Here is a 21,174-nt window from a genome sequence, read left to right as displayed (position 1 = left end):
ACAGTCTGTCTTAAGGTGAGATGTTTGAATTTCCTTCCTCTTGTCTATGAACGGGTTCATGGAAAGCAGCATTTTAATATTAACAGGCAACATTAGTGCAGGGCTTCAGAGTTGGGCCCAGCACATCACATGGCTACAGTTAACAGTGACTAGATAAACATCAACAGCAGGAGCCACATCCAATTTCCTCCAACACCAAACCCAGTATTGCAGAAGGACAAGGAAACACCACCACCCACAAGTTCCCCCTTAAAGTCACACACCATCCTGACTCAGAAATATGCTGCTGCTCCTTCTGTCACTGGAAAAGTTTGCATCTCTAACTGCACAGTGGGTGTATCAACAGTACATTGACTGTAGTATGTGCACAAGGTGGAATGAGGGTTGGGCTTTAAATGCTGGCCCAGCTAGCAAACAGCCCACACATTCAACCCTTAAAGCAAAGGTGGTGATTCAGGCAAGATCAGTGAGTACACAAAACAGGACTGCTTCCCAATCCAATTGAAGGTCTGTGTGGGCTAGTTACCAGAGGTCAGAAGAACACTGAACTGCACTCACATTTGACTTCATATGAGGAATAGAGAGACCCTAGTGTGGAAAGAGGCCATTCAGCCCATCCAGTCCACATCAACCCTCCAAAGAGCATCCCACCCAATTCTACCCTATCTCCGTAATAATGCATTCCTCATTGCTAATCCACCCAGTCTGCATATCTTTGGACCATGGGAAGAAACCAGAGCTCCTGGAGGAAACTCACTTTTTCCTTCGACCTGTTACAACCTAGATCAGAGGGGCAAACTGTCTTTGCTCTAGTCCCACAGAATATGTCATCAGATTAAAGGGACCCATTAATTACTTGAATTCTTTGGAAATCCATATAGTGTAACAGTGCAGCTAAGTGGATAATGGTAGTGAATATGCAGAATGTTTTCAAAAAGTTTAAAACACAGAATTAAGAGCAATTTCCAATTTTAATAGAGATGTAGACAGGATTCTCCAAAAACATGAAACTGTGATCAGTTCCTACTCAATAATGCAGCTGAACTGTATCCAAATGATGACGACCATGCTGTTTTTCCCAAACTCTTTATGCTACCTCTCAGTTCACACAAGCAGATGATCTCTGGGACACTTGAGGCACCAAGAGAACAGATGAGCCTGTGACTGGCCTCCAGAACACACAAAACAACGTTGGTGTGGTGCAAGTGGGTAACACAGAAACATGAAGGCCCTCCTCCACCAGCACATGGGGGACAGATGGAACAGCCTATGTCTGTTCCTTAGATGGTGCAGCTAAGGACAGCACTCACTGTGGGTGATGGCACACGGACAGACAGCAACTATTTAAGGTAATCTGTGCATGTGGTGTTATTTATTCCCTCCTTGTGTTATTTATTTCCTCCTTGCAGTGACACAGGATAGGAGCTGTGGAAATAACCATTAGATTTACAGAAATTGTCTCCAATTTTATGCCTTTCCCCAAGTACCCCATGATCATTGAACTAAGGTGATTAGTGTTAGCAGTGTTCCTGTATAACAAGTACAGCTGAACTCTGTTCTTACACACACACACACACACACACCAGCAGGGGTCACTGCAGAGCAATTTAAAGTAGGGCCTTCCAACTTGCTCCTTCACTTCCTAATTGAGGCTAACAAATTGAACCCCATGCTGGCTCACACACCAGTCACTTCCACAATGTTTATTTAAGAGGAACCGAGATAGTTAATCACAGGCTGGGAGAGTCAGTCAATCTCCAGTCTTCTGAATTAGCACAGCCTGGCTACGTTTGTCCATTATCAAGACAGAAGAGATTAAGGCTTAAATTGTTCATTACTATTTGGTTTTTCAGTCTGCAATGTGGCGATGGGATAGGATAGGGTCCAGTTCAGATTGGGGTGGGATTTCCCCCACAAATGGCCGCTCACAAACAGGCAACCCCACAGAATCACCAGTGTCAACATGACTATATTTGACAGATTCCCCGAGCAACAGAACAGGAGAAAACAATGACTTGGAGTGATGGCTGTGTTTTGGTTGCTATCCGTTTGGTCAGATGGAAGACCTTTTTGCACAACATGATCACACAAAATCCAGTCTGGTACAGGATAGATAAAGCATGGAGGATTATGGTGGGACTGGGCACAGCTGAAACAAGGCTATCGGTGTACAGGACCTCAAATTCCTCACACTGCAAGTTATGTTTTCACCAAAGTAGTTTGAGAAGGTGAAGATTATTGAATTTTCCTTTAAAAAAAGGTTTTTTTGTTTGCTCTTCAATATAAACACTCCAACATCTTCCAAGTACGGCCCATTTTCTTAGCATTTTCGTCTTTACCTGCCTCTGGGGGCTGGAAGGTGGAACAGAGAAATAAGAATAGACAGCTTACAGAGATGCTGTTCATCATCATTTTCTCGCAGCTTCTCCCTGTTCTCTCCACGCTTAATCTTAAGCACTAAAATGGGGATTTACTTTAAAATTGCACAAATTGGATAAACGCTCCAGGAGAAACAGTTTCCCTTCAGCTCAAGTCTCAACTACAGGAACTGAGGAGCTCAGAAATTCTTCCACCCACTTCAAATATTGAGGCAAACCAAGTATAATTTGCTGGGGAAACACAAGCAGTGCAGCTGCTGATAGTCTGCAAGGCAACCGGAAAAGACTTTCAGAAGTTCCTGTAGCTTTAAATGCAAATAGCATTGCGACAGAAGCTAGTGTCTGCAATGTCTGCCACTGTTCCCTATATTTACATTCGATTCGTTTTACAATTCGGGTCTTATTTGCTGGTTCAGGCTTGCTGTCTAAGCTTAGTGGAAACTTGGCTGGCATATAGATTCCATAGGTTAACAGACATCAGGAATTCAATGTGTAAAGATTTTGCAGAACAAAGTTGCCATTTAGTAGAAACAAACACTGATGCATACACATGCCAAATGAAACAGGAAGAACAGAATTAGTTACCCCAACTACTTTGAATTTTGTTTTAAAATAAAGGAAAAAAGGGACAAACACGTAACCCATTTCCTGCAAATAATTCACTAAAAATAGCAGATCTTTTTAAAAAAAAAAAAAAGAGGGCTTTCCTAAATCAAATTTGTTCACAGAATGAAAAGAAAGATTAAGGAAATACATTGAAAAACAAACCTACAGATTTGAGAGGTATGCAGAAGGACTGAAAACCAAACCAGCTGGCTGCACAATGAAGCTCAAACGTTGAGTATGGGCTGGGAGCAGTGCGATCAAACTAAAGGAAAATATCTCACTGCATTTGCTCCAACACGTAGGGAAATGTTTTGAACACATGACACAGAAGCAAAGTGAATGGCTAGACAGAAACAATACTTCACGGTGTCAGCCTTTGAGGTAGAATACCTGCTTTGAATGTTGATGGATTGAGTGCACACTTTGTTGCAACAGAAACAATGGGCTCATCTTCAGATGTGGCTCTGAGGGAGCGCCACTGAGTCCGGTTTATAAATGCCATTTATTACAGGGAGAATATTTGCAGCCAACTTCATGCATTTTAAAATTTGCAGTGGACTGAAGGCCAATATTCATTTTGAGTTTTGAAGGCAAGTGTGCTTCAATACTGCGTCCACTATTGGCACTTGCTGGTCCCAGACTACGATTACTATCAGTGACTAACAGTGAAGGAGAAAGCTGATATGGTGAATTCCACCTTATCGTGTTATCTCCTACGATGACTGGAGTTTGTGCATTGAAGCCGATATTCAGTGAATTTAGTGGCTGACAATGCAAAGGTGCCACAGGGTCAGTCAGTTTGTCAGGTTCCAGCCTTCTGCATCCTCCAAATTCCCAGATAGAAGTTTCACCCTCCTCCTAAAAACAAAGACTGAAGTGTTTTGACACAGAGATTAAAAACATCTGTACAAGATTTACACCCTTCAGCAAAAAGTAACCAGGTCATTCTAGATGGCAACACCAGGTTCCCAGTTAAAATATCCTCTTCCTCTTCAGGTAAGAGTCAGCATAGTGGCCACCCAGGCCTTGAGAATGCTGGCCAACGTAGCCTCCCTCTGGGCTGGGCTCAGGTGATGGGATCAGGTGAGACGCACCTCGCTTGTGACCAGCAAGTGGTGTCTGGAACAGAGAGAGAATCAGTGTCACCTAAAGTCTGGTTTTCAATGAGCCCACATAAACCTTCAGCCACCCTGACACAAGTTTCAATGGAATAGCGCAAAAGTAAGGAACACATTATTAGGAGATCCAATGGGGGTCTGATGTTGAGACACAATACTGGATCCAAAGAACAGAAACTGAAACTATAACTAGTGCAGTAATGGTTTATATCCAGAGGCTTTCTAAATTCTGGTAGATTTAACAAACTGTTTATTTTGTACAACATGACTTAAGACTTATCTTACTTTTTAGTCTCTCAAATGAGTGAACCTGTATCTTCTCTTCCTTAGAATTCAATTAAAGGTTGTTTTGCAAAATTTGACTCAGACAGAAAGTAGTACTTCACTCAAAGCTACAACACCATTAGTTTCTTGGGTCATAAACATGCACATGGGATCTTCTCAGGGTTGTTCTTTTCTCAGCTCTCAGATGAGCCAGCTAACATGGTAGAGACTGCTACTGTATGATTGAAATTAAGTGGTTTATTTATCATAAACAGTCTTTGCAAAACAGTAAAAATTTCTACTTTTTCATAAAACTCCCGTCACTCCTGGTCAAATCATGATAAGTCATCTCCTGTATAACAGTGCCTGAAGATAGACATTCCTGGTGGCTTCCCACTTTCTGGGAGATTTTAATTTGCCACATGGTAGGCTATTGGAGAAAACACAGAGGCATGGGATTGAGGGAGATTTAGCAGTTTGGATTAGAAACTGGCTTTCTGTAAGAAGGCAACGAGTGGTGGTTGATGGAAAATATTCAGCCTGGAATCCGGTTACTAGTGGTGTGCCTCAAAGATCTGTTTTGGGACCACTGCTGTTTGGCATTTTTATAAATGACTTGGACGCAGGCTTAGGTGGATGGGTTAGTAAGTTTGCGGATGACACTAAAGTCGAAGGAGTGGTGGACAGTGTGGAAGAATGTTGCAGGTTGCAGGGAGACTTGGATAAACTGCAGAATTGGGCTGAAAGGTGGAAAATGGAGTTTAATATGGATAAATGTGAGGTGATTCACTTTGGGAGGAATAATAGGAAGGCAGAATACCAGGTCAATGGAAATATTCTTGGTAGTGTGGATGTGCAGAGGGATCTTGGTGTCCATGTACATAGATCCCTGAAAGCTGCCACCCAGGTTGATAGTGCTGTTAAGAAGGCTTACGGTGTGTGTTAGGTTTTGTTGGTAGAGAGATTGAGTTCCGGAGCCGTGATGTCATGCTGCAACTGTACAAAACGCCAGTGCGGCCTCATTTGGAATATTGTGTGCAGTTCTGGTCACCCCATTACAGGAAGGATGTGGAAGCATTGGAAAAGGTGCAGAGGAGATTTACCAGGATATTGCTTGGTCTGGAGCACAGGCCTTGTGAAGAAAGGCTGAGGGACTTGGGTTTGTTCTCATTGGAGAGAAGGAGGCTAAGAGGGGATTTAATAGAGACATACAAGATGATCAGAGGATTAGATAGGGTGTACAGTGAGAGTCTTTTTCTGAGGATGATGACTTCAGCTTGTACAAGGGGGCATAGCTACAAATTGAGGGGTGATAGATTTAAGACAGATGTCAGAGGCAGGTTCTTTACTCAGAGAGTGGTAAGGGTGTGGAACGCCCTGCCTGCCAATGTAGTTAACTCAGCCACATTAGGGGCAGTAAACAGCCCTTGGATAAGCATATGGATGATGATGGGATAGCGTAGGGGGAGGGGCTTAGATTAGTTCACAGGTCGGCGTAACATTGAGGGCCGAAGGGCCTGTTCTGCACTGTATTGTTCATCTCAAAAGAGCATGGCTGAAATCTTGAATTCTACCTTTGGATTCAAATCTTGCAAAACAACCCTTCATTCTGTATCAACATAACAGATAAACTGAAACCCTAATTCAAACCAAGGCAACAAAAGGGAAGACCACATGTCAAATTACTGCAAAATGACATTCAGTCAGGGTCCTGTCTTTTCAAATCACGGTCTGTTGGACAATGATGTGTTAATCTCAACGCCAGGGTAACAGTTAGTATGTTCACAGGCAGGACAAGCCTGTGAAAGAGAGCGAGCGAGAGCTATCAGACAGTTACCTTCAGCATACAGCCTGGTGGGGAGTTAGCAGGCCGAGCCCCCAGGAGTCCTGCCCCAGAACTCAGCACTGGATTTAACTGTAACACAGCAGACAACAGTCACATCTCCAAGCCTTATCATCACTGGCTTCTCTCACACTTTCAATTAAAAAATGAAAAGCAAATCCTTCTTCTGCCCCACACCCCACCCCCGAAACCCATACACTCTGTGCATCGACCCTGCATTCGGTGCTAGTCAGGCAGCAAAAGATACACACAGAGTTTAAACTTCCCTCTTGGAGAGAGCTAACTGGTAGATTGGTGAAACAAAAAAGGAGGAAAATATTTGCCAGATCAGCTGTGCTGAGAAGGGTATCTACACCAACTCCTCAAACCTCTACAGATAGACATTTGTCGTTCTACTACACAGCTTTGGTACAACTCAAGGATCAGGTTATCGTCACTGAACCAGTCAGCTGTCAGATTCTGGTCAGCTAGGAACATGGGACTGATGTGTCAATTAACAACTCTCAGACTGTACCCATTCAATACACAAGGCAGCTAACAGTGAACTGAATTTACAATGTCGTCTGAAGCCGTTGGCTAATTACAAGCCTCGATCAGGGGAGTCAATTTGAAACTTCCTGAAGTGCAATTTCTCTTGTTAATCAGTGAGTCAGTTCAGTTATTAGCAACAACTAACACAAACTAATTTCCAGATGGAAATTTGATTCTTTTAAACCTGATTGCAACACAGTAGCAAGGACATTTCAAGGCCTCCGTCAGGGAAGTTAAACACAGACCTCATTCCCCTGCTGAAGTGTGGGCAAGTCTGAGAGGAAGAGGATTTTGTTGTGATCTGACTAATATTCCCAGATAACTGCTCATTCATACCATTGCCACTGAAATTGCCTGACATACTTGTCAGAGAGGCACTTCTCTACCAAGTAACTCATTGTGCACAGAGCACAGGTATGTGAAAATGGCTACAACAGCTCGGAAACACTTGGTCTGGTATTAGGATTTATTTTAGCACCAACATGTGGTACTGGAGAAATGGAAGAGGAAGGGAACCTTGGCCATATCTCCCCGATAAGAGCAGACAGGCTTGCACCTCACTTGCTGAGGTATGGCTTCATGCACCACAGACAAGACTCATGACACATGAGCTGAGGTCAAGTTGGTATCCATCTCTGACACCTCTGTCAGTGTTTACACCTATGCTCCCTCAAGAGAGCAGTAACAGGACATTAAACAGCACGAATCAACCGCAATTTGCTCCTCCAGCCCAGAAGTAGAGCCCTGCCTGCAATCAGTCATTGAAGCACACACTGGGGAAGAAAGAATACCAAATCTGGAAGATGGGGTATTAAAAAGATCCAATCAGTCTTTGTTTAAATATACTTGCACGTAACCCTGGGTGAAACTCAGCCTCAGCCACCTGTTCACGAATGTGCATCACAATGTATTCTGCTATAATGAGTCTGATACCTTGGTGGAGTAGCTCTGTCGCATTCCTGCTCGGACACCACTTGTGAAATAAGATGTGGGAGAACTGGAATACATCGAAGGTGCAGCAGGTTCCAAATCATTATATCCACATGGAGTTGATCGCTTAAACAGGAAAAGGGAGCATTAATCCTAAACTGAAAATAACGTTCAACAATTTGCAACATGTCCAAATAAAATTTAAAAAATAAGTACTCCAAATCAGGGGACCAACCAATAAACTCAGCCGGTGCAGTTTTACTTCACATTGGTCTGAACCTTCAGAGAATGAGGGCAGATTAAGTTTTACCAGCCCATGTCATCCATCGATACCTCACCCAATTGGTTATTTGCACATAAACCTGCATGGTCATTACTGGTGAATTATTTTTGATCGCAATGTGAGTAAACATACAGGCTTTGAATAACTAACCAGAGTCAAAATGGTTTGATTCACCTGAACCCATCCCTAGCTCGAGAATGAAGGCCATTTGGAAGAACTCAAACACTGGGTCTGCATGCTAAGTAAACACCAATCTGAAACATGAATGTATGCCTCTATGAAATGAAACTGCTGGTCTGAATTCTATCACTGATAGAATCAGTGCCACATCACTGATGGGGCAGCACGGTGCCTCAGTGGTTAGCACTGCAGCCTCACAGCCCCAGGGAACCTTGGCCATGTCATCTGTGTGGAGTTTGCACATTCTCCCCATGTCTGCGTGGGTTTCCTCCGGGTGCTCCGGTTTCCTCCCACAGTCTGAAGATGTGCAGGCTAGGTGGATCAGCCATGCTAAATTACCTGTAGTGTTCAGGGCTGTGTGGGTTATAGGGGGGTAGGTCTGGGTGGGATGCTCCAAGGGGCGGTGTGGACTTGTTGGGCTGAAGCGCCTGTTTCCACACTGTAGGGAATCTAGACGGAACCTAGATTTCATGAAACTGGACATCTTTCCATGCCCTGTGCTAAATGCAGAAGCTTGAGGTTTTAGTAATTGGCAATTCCAAACTCAGTGCATGATTCAAAAAGATTCTTTATTCTAATTGTTACCTCATCTCGGTCAGCTCCGTACCCTCCAAGTCCAGGATCATGTAGTAGTGGGTACTGATCCAGCTCCCTTTCCTGAAAAAAGAAATGCCTCAATCAGTTTGCATTTTTCTGGCAGTGTTCTGCTGGTTTGAATACTCTGGGCTGTGGGGCCTCTTTCTGTGCTGTCAGTTTCGTATGATGCCCCTTTCTAAAGGCATCAGCTGTAAACTGGGAGGCAACATGAGAGATTTCACTCTGGGCCCATAACTGTCATACTGGTCATGTCAGAAATATCGTGTAGACAGGCCATTGGACTGAAGGCTGCATCACAGCAGTTGGCAATCACAAAATCCATGCCCTGTGTGATTGTGCATTCTTCCCAGCCCAGTGTATGGAGGCTGACTGTGGTTTTGCAGAGATCAGCAAATGGAATGCAGGCTGTGCAGGGCTGGGAATGCCAGCAGTTTGACAGACTCACAGGCAGTGCCACAGTGGTCGCATTCTCATTGTATACACTTCAGAGCTGGAACGACCTGTTCAGGGTCAGGGTCAGGGCCAGTTCCCAGCCAATAACCAGGTACGGACCGGCCAGTCTACATTATTCCAATCATGCACTTCCATTTTGTCAAACGTACCTCGCTCCGATCATGGCCATAGCCCCCCATTCCTCCATAGCCATGATCACGGGACATCGAGTATCGCTCCATCTCCCTTTCCTAGGCAGGAACAAACCTCAATTAGCCCCCTCATTTCATCATCGAAACAATTCTCTTTGCTCCAGTCTTGCTGTTACCTCCCAGAGTTACCTGCTGGTCACCTTTGTGTAAGTAAGCCCCAAAAGGAACGTGGCAGCTGCTTAACCTTCACAGCATCCAAGTGAACCGCAGTCCCTCCTCATGCAGGAGCCCCAGCTGATACGGACCCTCCCAAGCCCAACGTATTAAAACCAATAATAGATACCTGCCTGCAGCCTTGGTGGGAGAGAGTGAACTCTAGTCCAAAAGGAGGAAGAAGAAGAAAGGTGTCTGGGCTGCATTCTATGCACAAAACCTACCATCCCCAACCACACAGCTACCTCCACCAACATCTCATCCTCCATGTCCCTCATAAGATTTACCTCATTTCTGTCACGACTGTACCCTCTAAGCCCAGGATTACGTGATATCGGGTAGCGCTCCATTTCACTTTCCTGATGAAATAGAATTAGAACGTTAACTTAAAAATATAACATCAGTTTTCTCGTGTCCTTTCAGAGGCAGCTGATCTTTAGTGGAGTTCTGGGTCAGTCTGCTTCTTTCAGAGTTTCTGTGATAAAGGTCAACAAGCAATGAACACGGATCAGAAATTCAGCCCAAGCCAACCCTATCCCGCTTGCTCAACGCCTACAAACAGAATGCCTAGCACAACCTAACAAACTGTAATGAGGAAGATGCCCAGAGTATGGGTCAAACCCTGGATGTTCCAGCTCTATATAGCAAGCAGCAGGAAATATGCATTGGCAGATCCCACTAAGAGTACAGACAAAATAAGCAGTTCACCTGCTTCATACAAAAGGAGGGATAATTATTAGCTACAAGGGAGCTTCTCTGCTTTAATTCAAACAGTGCGATAGAATCATTTACAGCCACCTATGCTGCAGACGCTGAAGAGGGTTTACCCTCAGAGGTAGCCCAACACATCAGTTCAGCCTCCGAAGATATACATTTTGGCAATAAATTACACTCACGCAAAGACATGGCCTTTTCTACAATATTAGTAAAATTGAGGTACCTAACTCCCCAATCCCATTACTCTCAGGGCCTTGTGACCTAATATGATCTGATCAGCATTCACAGTGATAGAGCCATACGGCACAGAAAGGCCCCTTTGCTCCATCAAGTCTGCACTGAACTATCGAAATCGATCTCACTTTGCAGCACTTGGACCATCACTTTTAATGTTAGGACAAGTCCTCATTCAGATATTTTATGAGAGGTGTGAGGCTTCCTGCCTCTCCTGTTGCTCTAGACAGTTCAGAGGAAATGGCTTGAAATAAGCAGGCTCCTCTGTGGAGTCTTGCAGGAGACACCATGGGATAGGAATGATTGCTACAATATTACTGGACAGACACTGCAACTAGTATTTATCTGGTGAAAAGAATGCCATTAATTTCCAGCATGATGGCAAAAGGCATTTAGCAAGAGTGCCACTTACAGAAGTTGAACCCATTCAGTATTCCAATCTGCTCATGGACAGTATATTCCAAACATACCTGCTCATAGTCTCTGTAAGAGTGACTGTAATCATCATAGCTTTCAAAATTCCCATAACCCAGCCGGCTGCTTCCAGACTCTGGATAATCACTGACGCTGGATCCCAGGTGACCTCTGGAACCAGAACTAGGGTAGTTTCCCAGGAGACCAGTACTGTGGCCATAGGACATTGAGTTGCTGGCATTGCCTGTCAGTCAGAAAAGCGTTAGTTGCATTATACAGCCTGATAACATTGTGCTTTGTCATTGTGTATAAGTTTTGACAGGGATACTTAAGGTACAGTGTACAAACTTGGATTGTTTTCACAAGAGGCTGAGGGTTGACCTGAGAGAAGTATATAAAAGTTATAAAGAACCTGAACAAATTCCAGGCTGGAAATGCCAAATACTAGGGGGCATAAGTTTCAGGTGAAAGGGGGAAAGTTTAAAGGGGATATGTCAGGCAGGTTTTGTACACAGATGGTGTTAGTTACCCAGAACATGCTGCTTGGAGAGGTGGTCAAAGCAGATACGATAGTGATGTTAAAGAGGCATTTAGACAGATGCATGAATTCAGAATGTCATCATGGTGACTTGTTTCTGTGCTGTGATAATGGGAACTGCAGATGCTGGAGAATTCAAGATAACAAAGTGTGGAGCTGGATGAACACAGCAGGTCAAGCAGCATCTCAGGAGCACAAAAGCTGACATTTCGGACAGGGTCTAGGCCTGAAACGTCAGCTTTGGTGCTCCTGAGATGCTGCTTGCCCTGCTGTGTTCATCCAGCTCCACACTTTGTTCCTGTGCTGTGCTGTTTGATTTTCATGTATAACAAGCACAAGAACTGCTCACTTCCCTTTAGACACACAACTGTCAGGTTCAAGGGATCTTGCTTCTTCTGCTTCCCACCTCATCATCTGTGCAGTATGATTGCGTAAGCTGGTTTTTTTTGGGGAGGGGGGGGTGGGGGAGATTGGACAGGCGAAGGGGATGAACAGGAGAAGGGAGGGGACAGGAGGGAGCAGTCAAGGCAGGAGAGATGGGGAGAGGGAAGGATAGAGGGAGAGACAGCCAGAGAGGGCACACACAAGCAGCACGATACCACCCCATTAGACAGCTCACTGCTAACTGAGCAGTCTGTGTTGGCTTTTTTCAGTTTATTAGACGAACACTGGGACGGTGCACTCAACATACACAGGTCACATATCGATACCCCAAATATTTAGAAATTAATTTTTAATACTGCTTGCCTTTCAGTCAGTTCATCATGCTAGACTTCATATTTATTTCTTATTAACACAATTAAAACAGACAAAAGCAGAGTTAAAACATCACCTCAAAAATAACAATGAAAGGAAAGCCATGGGCAGTGCACAGCTCTTTGCTAAGTAAATACAGACTGCATCACAAAGCACAGTACGGTCACCCCCACTGGCTCCGGGTGAAGTTTGTAAATACTGACCAGGTATCTAATTCCCAGAGAGATTATTGTCATTTGCCACACTGTTTAACAGCCAGTGATATTACCTAACGTGTATTTTGTTTTGGATTGAATTCCTCCAACTCAGGAGTTATTCACAGCAGGCAGCTCCAATACCACCTCTGTGGAACAAGTGAAGCTCCTCCGCACAGTGTTGTGGGAGGCTTGGTTCTGATGTGAAAAGAACTGGCTGGCTATTGGTCAGGGCATGAGAATGGAGCCTGGACAATTCACCAAGTTCTTCCCCTCATTCCTCCTTCAGAGGCATAGCTCAGGAGAGACCCAAGAGTGAGATCAGACACTAATTCAAATCTCCCTGCTGATAGCAGCTATGAGTATAGACATCCAGCAAGGCTGGCGTCAGAAACCATCCTCTGAATTGCAGGGTGGGTGCGTGCGCACGTGCTGGGGTTTGGGGTGGTGGTTGGGAGGGACATGGCTGTTTAAAGCTAAAGTAAATTCACTCTATCATGTTGTAATGATTGTAGCACTCTATAGGAGAGCAAATATACACAATACCAATGATTATGTCAACCACTGCTCTTCAGTCTTCAACCCCAAGCTCCAGACCATTCCTTACCTGATACATTAGATGGGAACACACTTCGCATATTGAGATATGGATTCTGAGGCATCCTGAAATCTTTTGGTGGCTCCCCTAAGAGAGATGGCTGCAATATAAAATGTGGCACTGTGTTATTTACAGGGCAGACTCCACATTAACTTTCTGCACTGTCCCAGCTCAGTGTTTAATCTGAAACCACCTTTAAGTACACTGCCTGAAACACCCAAACTTGTTCTCAATCAACACCACTGGCATTATATCAGAGCCCATGAGATCAATTGACTTGAGGATAATGCACTGTCCAACAGAATAGATTAGGAGGAACAACACTGTTTATTTTAGATGCTTCCGAAATGCAGTAGATCCTTAAGTTATCATGAAGCTGGTCATCACAGTGTACTTGACATTAATCTGAGCTGTTAAATGGACACAGTCTTGATCACTGCCCACCACTCACCATCCTCATTGCTTGCTGTTGAGAATGTTAAGGAGAAATCACATTTCACCTGCAAGTGAGAACACACTGCACCAGATCAACAGTGTTAGTCAGATCCTCCTACTGGGTAAGGAAACGTTTCTCTATTGAACTCATGCAGCTGGATCCCACGATCACAGGATATTGGGAGGTTGGTGATCTCAGCCTCTTACATAACCATGGCCTTCAGTGACTGAAATGACAGAAGCTCCTGGCTGACAGGTCTGTCCAGAAACAAATTAAAGTGCAAAGACAATTATGTAATTGATGTTCTGTAAGTGGCTTGTCTGCTCACGTTCACTCAGGCTCAGTGCCAACACCGCAGTGATGACATGGAGGTGCCGGTGCTGGGACATGATCGCGGTGACGCTGCTACTTGTTAGTCCAAGCAGCTTTTGGTAAATTCTTATGTTGTCCATGTTTTTACAGAGCAAGGCTGTTTTCTTGAACTTTATTAGGAGTGAAGGTGCAAAATAAGCGATGTTCAATCTAGGGATCATTGCGGTAGAACCACAGGTACTCCCTTTGCCACCTGTTACTTTTCAGTGCACAACATTGAATATTGATGCCACAATCAAGCAGAAAATCCCAAGATATACTTTGAATAGTACACTGGAAGACAAGCCTAACTTCACATTGACCCTAGTTGCTTCAAGCGGTGAAAAATAAACAAACTGAGATGACAGGAAGTGCACACATTTAAAATGCTCTCAGATCTCAGTCAATACTCTCAATCTAAACTTTCCACTTGTATTTCTTTCACTTTTTTTGTAGCATTTATCCTTCAACAAATGCTATACTCTATAACAATTTCATAATTGCCTTAATTTTGCTGAATGAAAAGTACTTTCAAAATATTCTTTCATATTTCACTTGAGAGCAGCGCGGTGGCTCAGTGGTCAGCACTGCTGCCTGACAACACCAGGGACTCAGGTTCGATGCCACCCTCAGATGACTTTCTCCCCACGTCTGCATGGGTTTCCTCCCACAGTTTTAAGATTGTTAGGTCAATTGGCCACACTAAATTGCCCATTGTGTCCAGGAATGTGCAAGCTAGGTGCATTAGCCATGGGAAATGCAGGGTTACAGGGATAGAGCAGGGGAATGGGTCTGGGTGGGATGCTTTACAGAGGGTTGGTGTGGACTCAAAAGGACCGAATGGCCTGCATCCACACTGTAGGGATTCTATAATTCACTCAGTCTTGACATTTTTGCAAAAAAATGTCAAAAATGCACACAGAAACTAAACAAATCATTGCAAAGGACTGCCAATGATTTTCTGGATATAGACAACACATTGCAACCCTTTAAAAGACATTTCAAGCTGGGCTACTTACCCCTGCTGAGGCCAAGCCGGTCTCAACTTGCAACATGTTTTGTTTCCTCTGTTTCTTCAGGTCATTGAGTACAGAGCCCAGAATGGAAGTGGGGATTCCTTGCAAAGGAGCCGGGGTGACCGGTGGTGAGGAAACCTGTCGGGAATGGGATGGATTCTCCATCATTCCCGGCATGTCTGTTGGCATTTGTCCAAGATACTGTTGTGATTGCATTGTCCCCATTGGCACCATAGGCAGCTTCATCTGTGCTTGTGCTCTCTCAGAATTCAGCCCTGTAAGTGGCACAAACACTCATGTTGAGAAGACCCTTTAATGAAAGATTAAGCTCAAATGGAAAATTCTATAAAAGGAAAGGTCACCATTGTGCCCATTTATCCTCTTCCAAATGATGAGCTCACAAGCTCCATATTTCCATCCAACCCTCAGGAGATTACTAAGCACTCCAATTCTTTACTCATGATCAGAATGGCCTGTGGCCCAAGAGCCTGACATCACTTCTACTCTTTTTGGAGAGGTGCACCTTGATGGCCTGGCGTGGCAGGGATGTAGCACAGGGCCCCTTCCTGCTCTGAAGCAGGTGATAATGAGGGAATGTTACTGCTCAACAAGGCAAAGGGTGCCATGAGTACATACCCGATGACAGAGTGCACTGACACAGACACTGGGCGGTTTGGACTAGCCAAACACATGGAAATTAACCCACCAAATGAGGACTCCAACTTCAGGCTGCATCAGTAGCAGCCAATGAGAAAGTAACAGGTCGGCTCAGATGCTCAGTGAAAGGCAGGGAGAAAGGTAGAGTGTAATGGTCTATTGAAGAATCAACTTTGGAACTGTCTGGATCATGGTATAGATAACAATAGCTGAGAAAAGAACGTACTGGGGTCTGTAAGTGCAAAATGGGAATAAGGTCAGGGGCAGCTCTGATGAACAGACATGTAGAATTGTTAGCTTGCTCTCTCTCGTGGATGCTGCCTGACCCGCTATGATCTTCAGCATCTTTTGTTTTCAGATAAGGTCGGGGGCCCCTGTATATGATTTATACATACCTGTGGGCGATTCCCCAAGAAGTCCCTTTCCCCGCTGTGGGGGGGCTCCGAGTCCGACTGGGTTTTGCTGCAAAGCTGCAAGAGGAGATTCACCCAGAATCCCAGGTTTCTGAAAATACATACAATGATGTGCTTATATTTTGACATGAATTGGTCAATGGAATGTGGGTTACCAGGATATTGAAAGCAGAGATGCACTACCTTGTTAATTACCGAACACAATGCAAATATATAATTCAGCAAGCTTTCATTTTACATATCTAACATGTCAGATCCCTTTTTCTACCCTCCCACCCACAGCATTTTTTTGACCATTATTGTAATTGTTGTTCCAAACTTTTACTTTGCTTCATCGGAAGGCATTAATTTCTCCTCCCAACATCATCTCCTGTTTAAATAGTGTTCATAGTGAAGTCCTCGGAACAACTTGTTCAGATGGCCATCGTTGTGGGAACTCCTTCACAATGTCTGTTCACAGAAAGAAGGATTTAGTTCTGTACAGAGAAAGCTAGTTCATGGATGGTCATATCCTGAGCATATGAATTCAAATCGGAGTAATATATAAGCAGCTACGGATTTACAGCTTTGTACAGGTATGGAATCCTCATTGTTAACAGCCCACTTTTTAACAACAGAAACATAAACAGAGGTTGCTGGAAACACTCTGCAGGTCTGGCAGCATCTGTTTGAGAGAAATCAGAGTTAACGTTTGGGTCCAGTAACCCGACCACAAAATGTTAACTTTGATTTCTTTCCACAGATGCTGACCATTTCCAGAAAATTCTGGTTTTGCTTTTCATTTACGACATCTACAATTCTTTTGATTTTTACCCTACTTTTTAAAGCTGGATTCTGCTTCTATAAAGCTGGTGGTGATGGTGGATATTAACAAGGATCAACAGTGCATAGATAAGCAAAAGGAAAATTAGTGAGGATTTTAATATATACAACAACACCATTCTGATAACAAGCACTGGTTCCAACACAGTTCTGTTGGGAATGGGAACAAGTTGATGCTGCAAAAATGAAGCGAGACACGGCAAAGCAGGGCAAAGTCCAGAAGAGCCAGAACTTTCGAGCAGGAAGAGAACCTGAGGTTTTCTGCGTAAAACATTGCTTGATAATTGTCAGGAGTGAGTACAACATCATTATTAGTCCCTTTCAAGCAAGACCATTTTTCACAAAAATTCAGTTTCATATCATTGAAGGCAGACTCCACGGAAAGTAACCTTTGAATCAGAGCCTGGACACTCTTGTTGAGTGTCAATAAACTGCCCCTGCAACATGAAACAGATTCTCAACCTATCCCATTGGAGGGAGAAACAAATGAAAGAAGCAGAGCAAGATTCAAAACGAGGGGCAGAAATACAGCAGAAATCAAATGAGTTTGTATGCCAGGCGCTTGGTTCTAATGCAATGGAACCCTTGGAAAGACACTAACAATTTGTGTCTTCTTAAAAATTATGGATGATAATATGTAAATCATATCACAGTGAATCAAAATAAGAAAGAATTCATTTCCCTGTTAAAGGTGGAGTATATTTAACAGCATAATGGAATATCGTAACTAATCCCCACTGCAGACCACAGGTCCAGTAGGCCCATTCTCAACCATTGGAACATTCACACTTAGAATCTACAAATCTTCTAAATATTCTAACAAATGAACCAATTGATCAGTCATCATTCAATCCAAACATAATGAATGCAGTAGCATTTGGTGTGATTAGTATGTGTTTAAATACTATGGAGACAAACCCTCACACGATAATCTACTTGTTGTAGACTTACATTGAGGAATGCCTGGTTCTCCTTATTTTGCATCAGCTGGGTCCGAACCAGATTCTGCAGAAAAACTGGATTCCCAAGCAAAGCATTCTAGGACACAACAGGTATAGAAGGGAGAGGGAAATGCAGCAGATAACGAGAGGTCAGTCATTATTTGAATAGATAAACAGAATAAGAATAGTAAAAGCTAGTCAATTCCATAGTGCCAGAAAAAAGCCACCTTATTAAATAGGCCCAATAGGACAAGTTAACATCCGAAATGAAATGAAATCTGAAAGCAAGAATCCTGTCCATTGACTAACTTTTTTTTTTACAGGCAGAATTTAAAGAAACCGAAGGACACTTTCAACCATAAAAGTCCCATCCAATAAACGCAAAGGCATATTCTCAGAAGAAATGGAAGTTTTTTATACTTCCTCTTCAATCCAGCATCTCATGCAAGGAGGCAACCATTTAACTGGTGTGTCTGAGTTAGTCGCTAACTAGCTGCTTGTGCAGACCCATGGACACTGTTTTCATATTTCCCAATGTACAGCAACACATCCAGTGCAGGATTATGTGGAGCTCAAAAGTCAGGAGGAATCCAGATTCTATTCCTGCTCTGAGCTGACGTCAGAACATCTGAGCAGGAGGAAACCATTCAGTCCACTGGGCCCGCTCTAGACCATGGTGAATTATCTCCCTCAATGCTATATTCCCACACCATCCACATATCCCTGAATGTTATCAGTGACAAGAAATCTATCACTGTTTGGAACTACATGTTTCAGCTTGCCATCAACCCTCCAGTTGAGAATTCTAAAGAGAGATTTCTCCTCACCCGAGTCTGAAATGGCTTGTCTTTCATTCGGGGAATGTATCTTACTTCTAGAGCCCTAAGCCAGGGGAAATATCCACTGTGTCTAAACCTTTAAGCATTTTCTGTGAGACTGCCTCCGATTCTTTTAAACCCCTGAGAAAACTCACTAAGTCTCATCCTAAAACAGTCTGATCATCCAGAAAGCAGTTTTGAGAATCTCTGCTGCACCCACTTAACGGCAAACAATTCTTCTTTAGAATTATACAATTGAAACATTTTTGTTTTCCTCTCATGATAAAACTTACATACTGTCTACCTTCCAAACTGCTTGCTGTACCCTACCTGGCAACTTTCAGTGACTTGTGAACAATGACATCCAGATCCTGTTAGATGTCAACACCTTCCACTTTCTCATCATACAAGAAATGCTTGGCACCTGTGAAAGTCAATAACCTCATACATATCCACAATTTCTTCCATCCTGGAGGTTCTTGCCCACATTCAGCTTGCTCAAATTCTCTTGAAGGCTCTTTGCATGCCCCTCACATCTCTCATCCCCAACAACTTTTGCATCATCTGCAAACTCTAAAATATTCCAAATGGTTCTAGGTGTAATCGACAACTGGAGCCTAAGCACTTACCCTAAGCACTTACCCAGTATCACAGTCTGCTAACCTGATAATGATCCACTTATTCTGACACACTTTCTGCCTGTTCACCAATCCTTAGTCCACGCTGGTACACTGCCCACAATCCTATGGATTTAAATTTTATTTAATGACCTCATGCTTAAAAAAACTCTTAACGTTTGTCATACACGACTTGCCCTTCACTAATCAATGTTGACTCTATCCAACAAGGCAATTATTTCCTCAACGTCCAGAGGCTACATCCTTTTATATTGGATTTGGGTTTTCTCTGCTACTGATGTCAGACGACCAGGTCTGTAGTTCTTCACTTTGCATCTTCCTCCTTTCTTAAAACCGTGAGGTTACATGTACTATTTGCAGTCACAATTTCAAAATTAATAGAATTTTGAGAGGTGATGACCATTTGTATCAATTGCTTTCTACACTCTGTGGTCGAGGTCATCGGTTTCTGAAGATTTAACAACTTTGAGTCCCATTCATTTCTTTAAACTACTTACATTACCCATTATTTCGGCTCCACACACTCACTAGTCCCTTGGATCTTAATTATTTCAGGAACACCTCAGCTGTCTTTGAAGATAAAAAAATGAGCAAAGCACTTATTTCAATTCTCTGCCCCAAGTTGGAAGGGGTAGGGTTGACATAGAAAGGACACAAATATAAAGACTGTTGATGTCAATGAATTTTACAGACAATACCCATCAGTCTGCAGTTGGATGCTAGGAACAACCAGAAACACATACTGAGGGTTGAAATCTGAGGTTAGAAATCTGAACCCAGGCATGCAGAGGAACTCTCTGCAGTCAAAAAAAGTTCCTGCATTAATATTAGGTCAACCACAAAAGACCACACAAGTTCCTCTTCCCTGCCTTTTATTTTTGGTCTAAAATACTTGTTGTCTTATCAGTTCTCACTGAAACTAGCAGCAAAAAACATACTACTCCACTTTCCTCTAACCCATGTTAGGGTCCACAGTGAGTAGAGTTTGTGGATTTAGGATTGGATTCCCTGAGGAACTAAAATCCTCACCATTCTGAGGTAAGCAGCATGCAGTGAGCCCAGATTCACTTGGTGGTCATAGTTATTGCATTACGATGGCAGCAGTATGGGTGAACTGTAGCTGATGTTACCCAAATCACTGCAGTACTTCACTGAATGGAGGAGTCTGGAAGACATGTGCCACGGTGTTTTCAGACTTGGGGAACATACAGTCATTTACGGATTAGGAGAAGTGGAAAGCAGACGTCTTGAGCATTACCAGGTTGCAAAGCACTGATGTGATTGCTTGGAACCGAAAAGGCAAATGGTTAAAGAAAACATGAGTCTATTTGCTGTTTACAAAAGATAGACTCTGAAAAGCAGTGTCCAGCACTGTTTGAAAGAGAACAAGAGGTGTTTTGTTCCTTTAATTGTTGAATAAACAGTCCAGAAAACTGTTATTGGTCTCTACTGTTGCCACCTAGCAATAACCTCAGATGCTGGGCGTTTGGCTCATTACAAACCTCGAAAGATGGGAGCAGTTGCTGGAAAGGTTCACAAGGATGCAATGCCATCTCTCTTAGTCTAACAGAGACCAATCCTGGAGCCGAAAGCAGCTCTCTATCAGTGAAAAAGTTCCAAAGAAACCGAATAAAATTTTAGGTATCAAGAGTCCTTTACTCTTTCCCATCATTCTGTGATCAACAACGATGTATGCTCATGAGAAGTAGCTAAAGAACTATGACAACATCATCACATTCTACTCTTTCTATTTGGACTGAAATGAAATCAGCCTTCCTGCTCAGCCTGCTGTGTCCATCCAGCTCCAGACTTCATTATCTCGGATTCTCCAGCATCTGCATTTCCTATTATCTCTGGCCATTTTTGATGATGGATTAAGATAATTACACTTTTGGCAGCTCATGGAGTAGTTGGTCTCGACTTCCAGCTCACTTCTCTTCCAGCGTCGTAACAAAAGAAGTGAAAAAATGAGAATATGCTTCGTGGATAAATTTAATGGCTAGCTTGCAGGACAAGAGCTTAAGCTGAGATGGCTTCAGCAAACAGTGCGATAATATAAGGCAACTGATTTCAGAGAAACACAGTCAGACATACATCATTTGGA

The 21,174-nt window shown here is 43.3% G+C and overlaps 1 protein-coding gene across 2 annotated transcripts in view; it reads right to left on the bottom strand.

Moving 5' to 3' along the window:
* Window positions 1-952: 952 nt before the first annotated feature.
* raver1 (ribonucleoprotein, PTB-binding 1) overlaps window positions 953-21,174 on the bottom strand; it is a 39,024-nt gene continuing 18,802 nt past the window's right edge. Inside the window, exons 7-17 of one of the 2 annotated variants that reach the window (XM_048521758.2) lie at window positions 17,625-17,711; window positions 15,834-15,942; window positions 14,785-15,056; window positions 12,988-13,078; window positions 10,949-11,136; window positions 9,815-9,886; window positions 9,333-9,413; window positions 8,719-8,790; window positions 7,674-7,796; window positions 6,204-6,281; window positions 953-4,103 (exon numbers count right to left, since the gene is read on the bottom strand). In XM_048521758.2, coding sequence (XP_048377715.1) covers window positions 3,957-4,103; window positions 6,204-6,281; window positions 7,674-7,796; window positions 8,719-8,790; window positions 9,333-9,413; window positions 9,815-9,886; window positions 10,949-11,136; window positions 12,988-13,078; window positions 14,785-15,056; window positions 15,834-15,942; window positions 17,625-17,711 — 1,320 coding nt within the window. In that variant the 3' untranslated portion in view covers window positions 953-3,956. The remainder of the gene's footprint in view (window positions 4,104-6,203; window positions 6,282-7,673; window positions 7,797-8,718; window positions 8,791-9,332; window positions 9,414-9,814; window positions 9,887-10,948; window positions 11,137-12,987; window positions 13,079-14,784; window positions 15,057-15,833; window positions 15,943-17,624; window positions 17,712-21,174) is intronic. The other variant, XM_048521759.2, reaches the window with a different exon arrangement.

Source organism: Stegostoma tigrinum, chromosome 35 (genome assembly GCF_030684315.1).
Source record: "Stegostoma tigrinum isolate sSteTig4 chromosome 35, sSteTig4.hap1, whole genome shotgun sequence".
NCBI lineage: Eukaryota > Metazoa > Chordata > Chondrichthyes > Orectolobiformes > Stegostomatidae > Stegostoma > Stegostoma tigrinum.
Note: the sequence above shows the minus strand (reverse complement) of the source record. Positions and strands in the feature narration are given on the sequence as shown.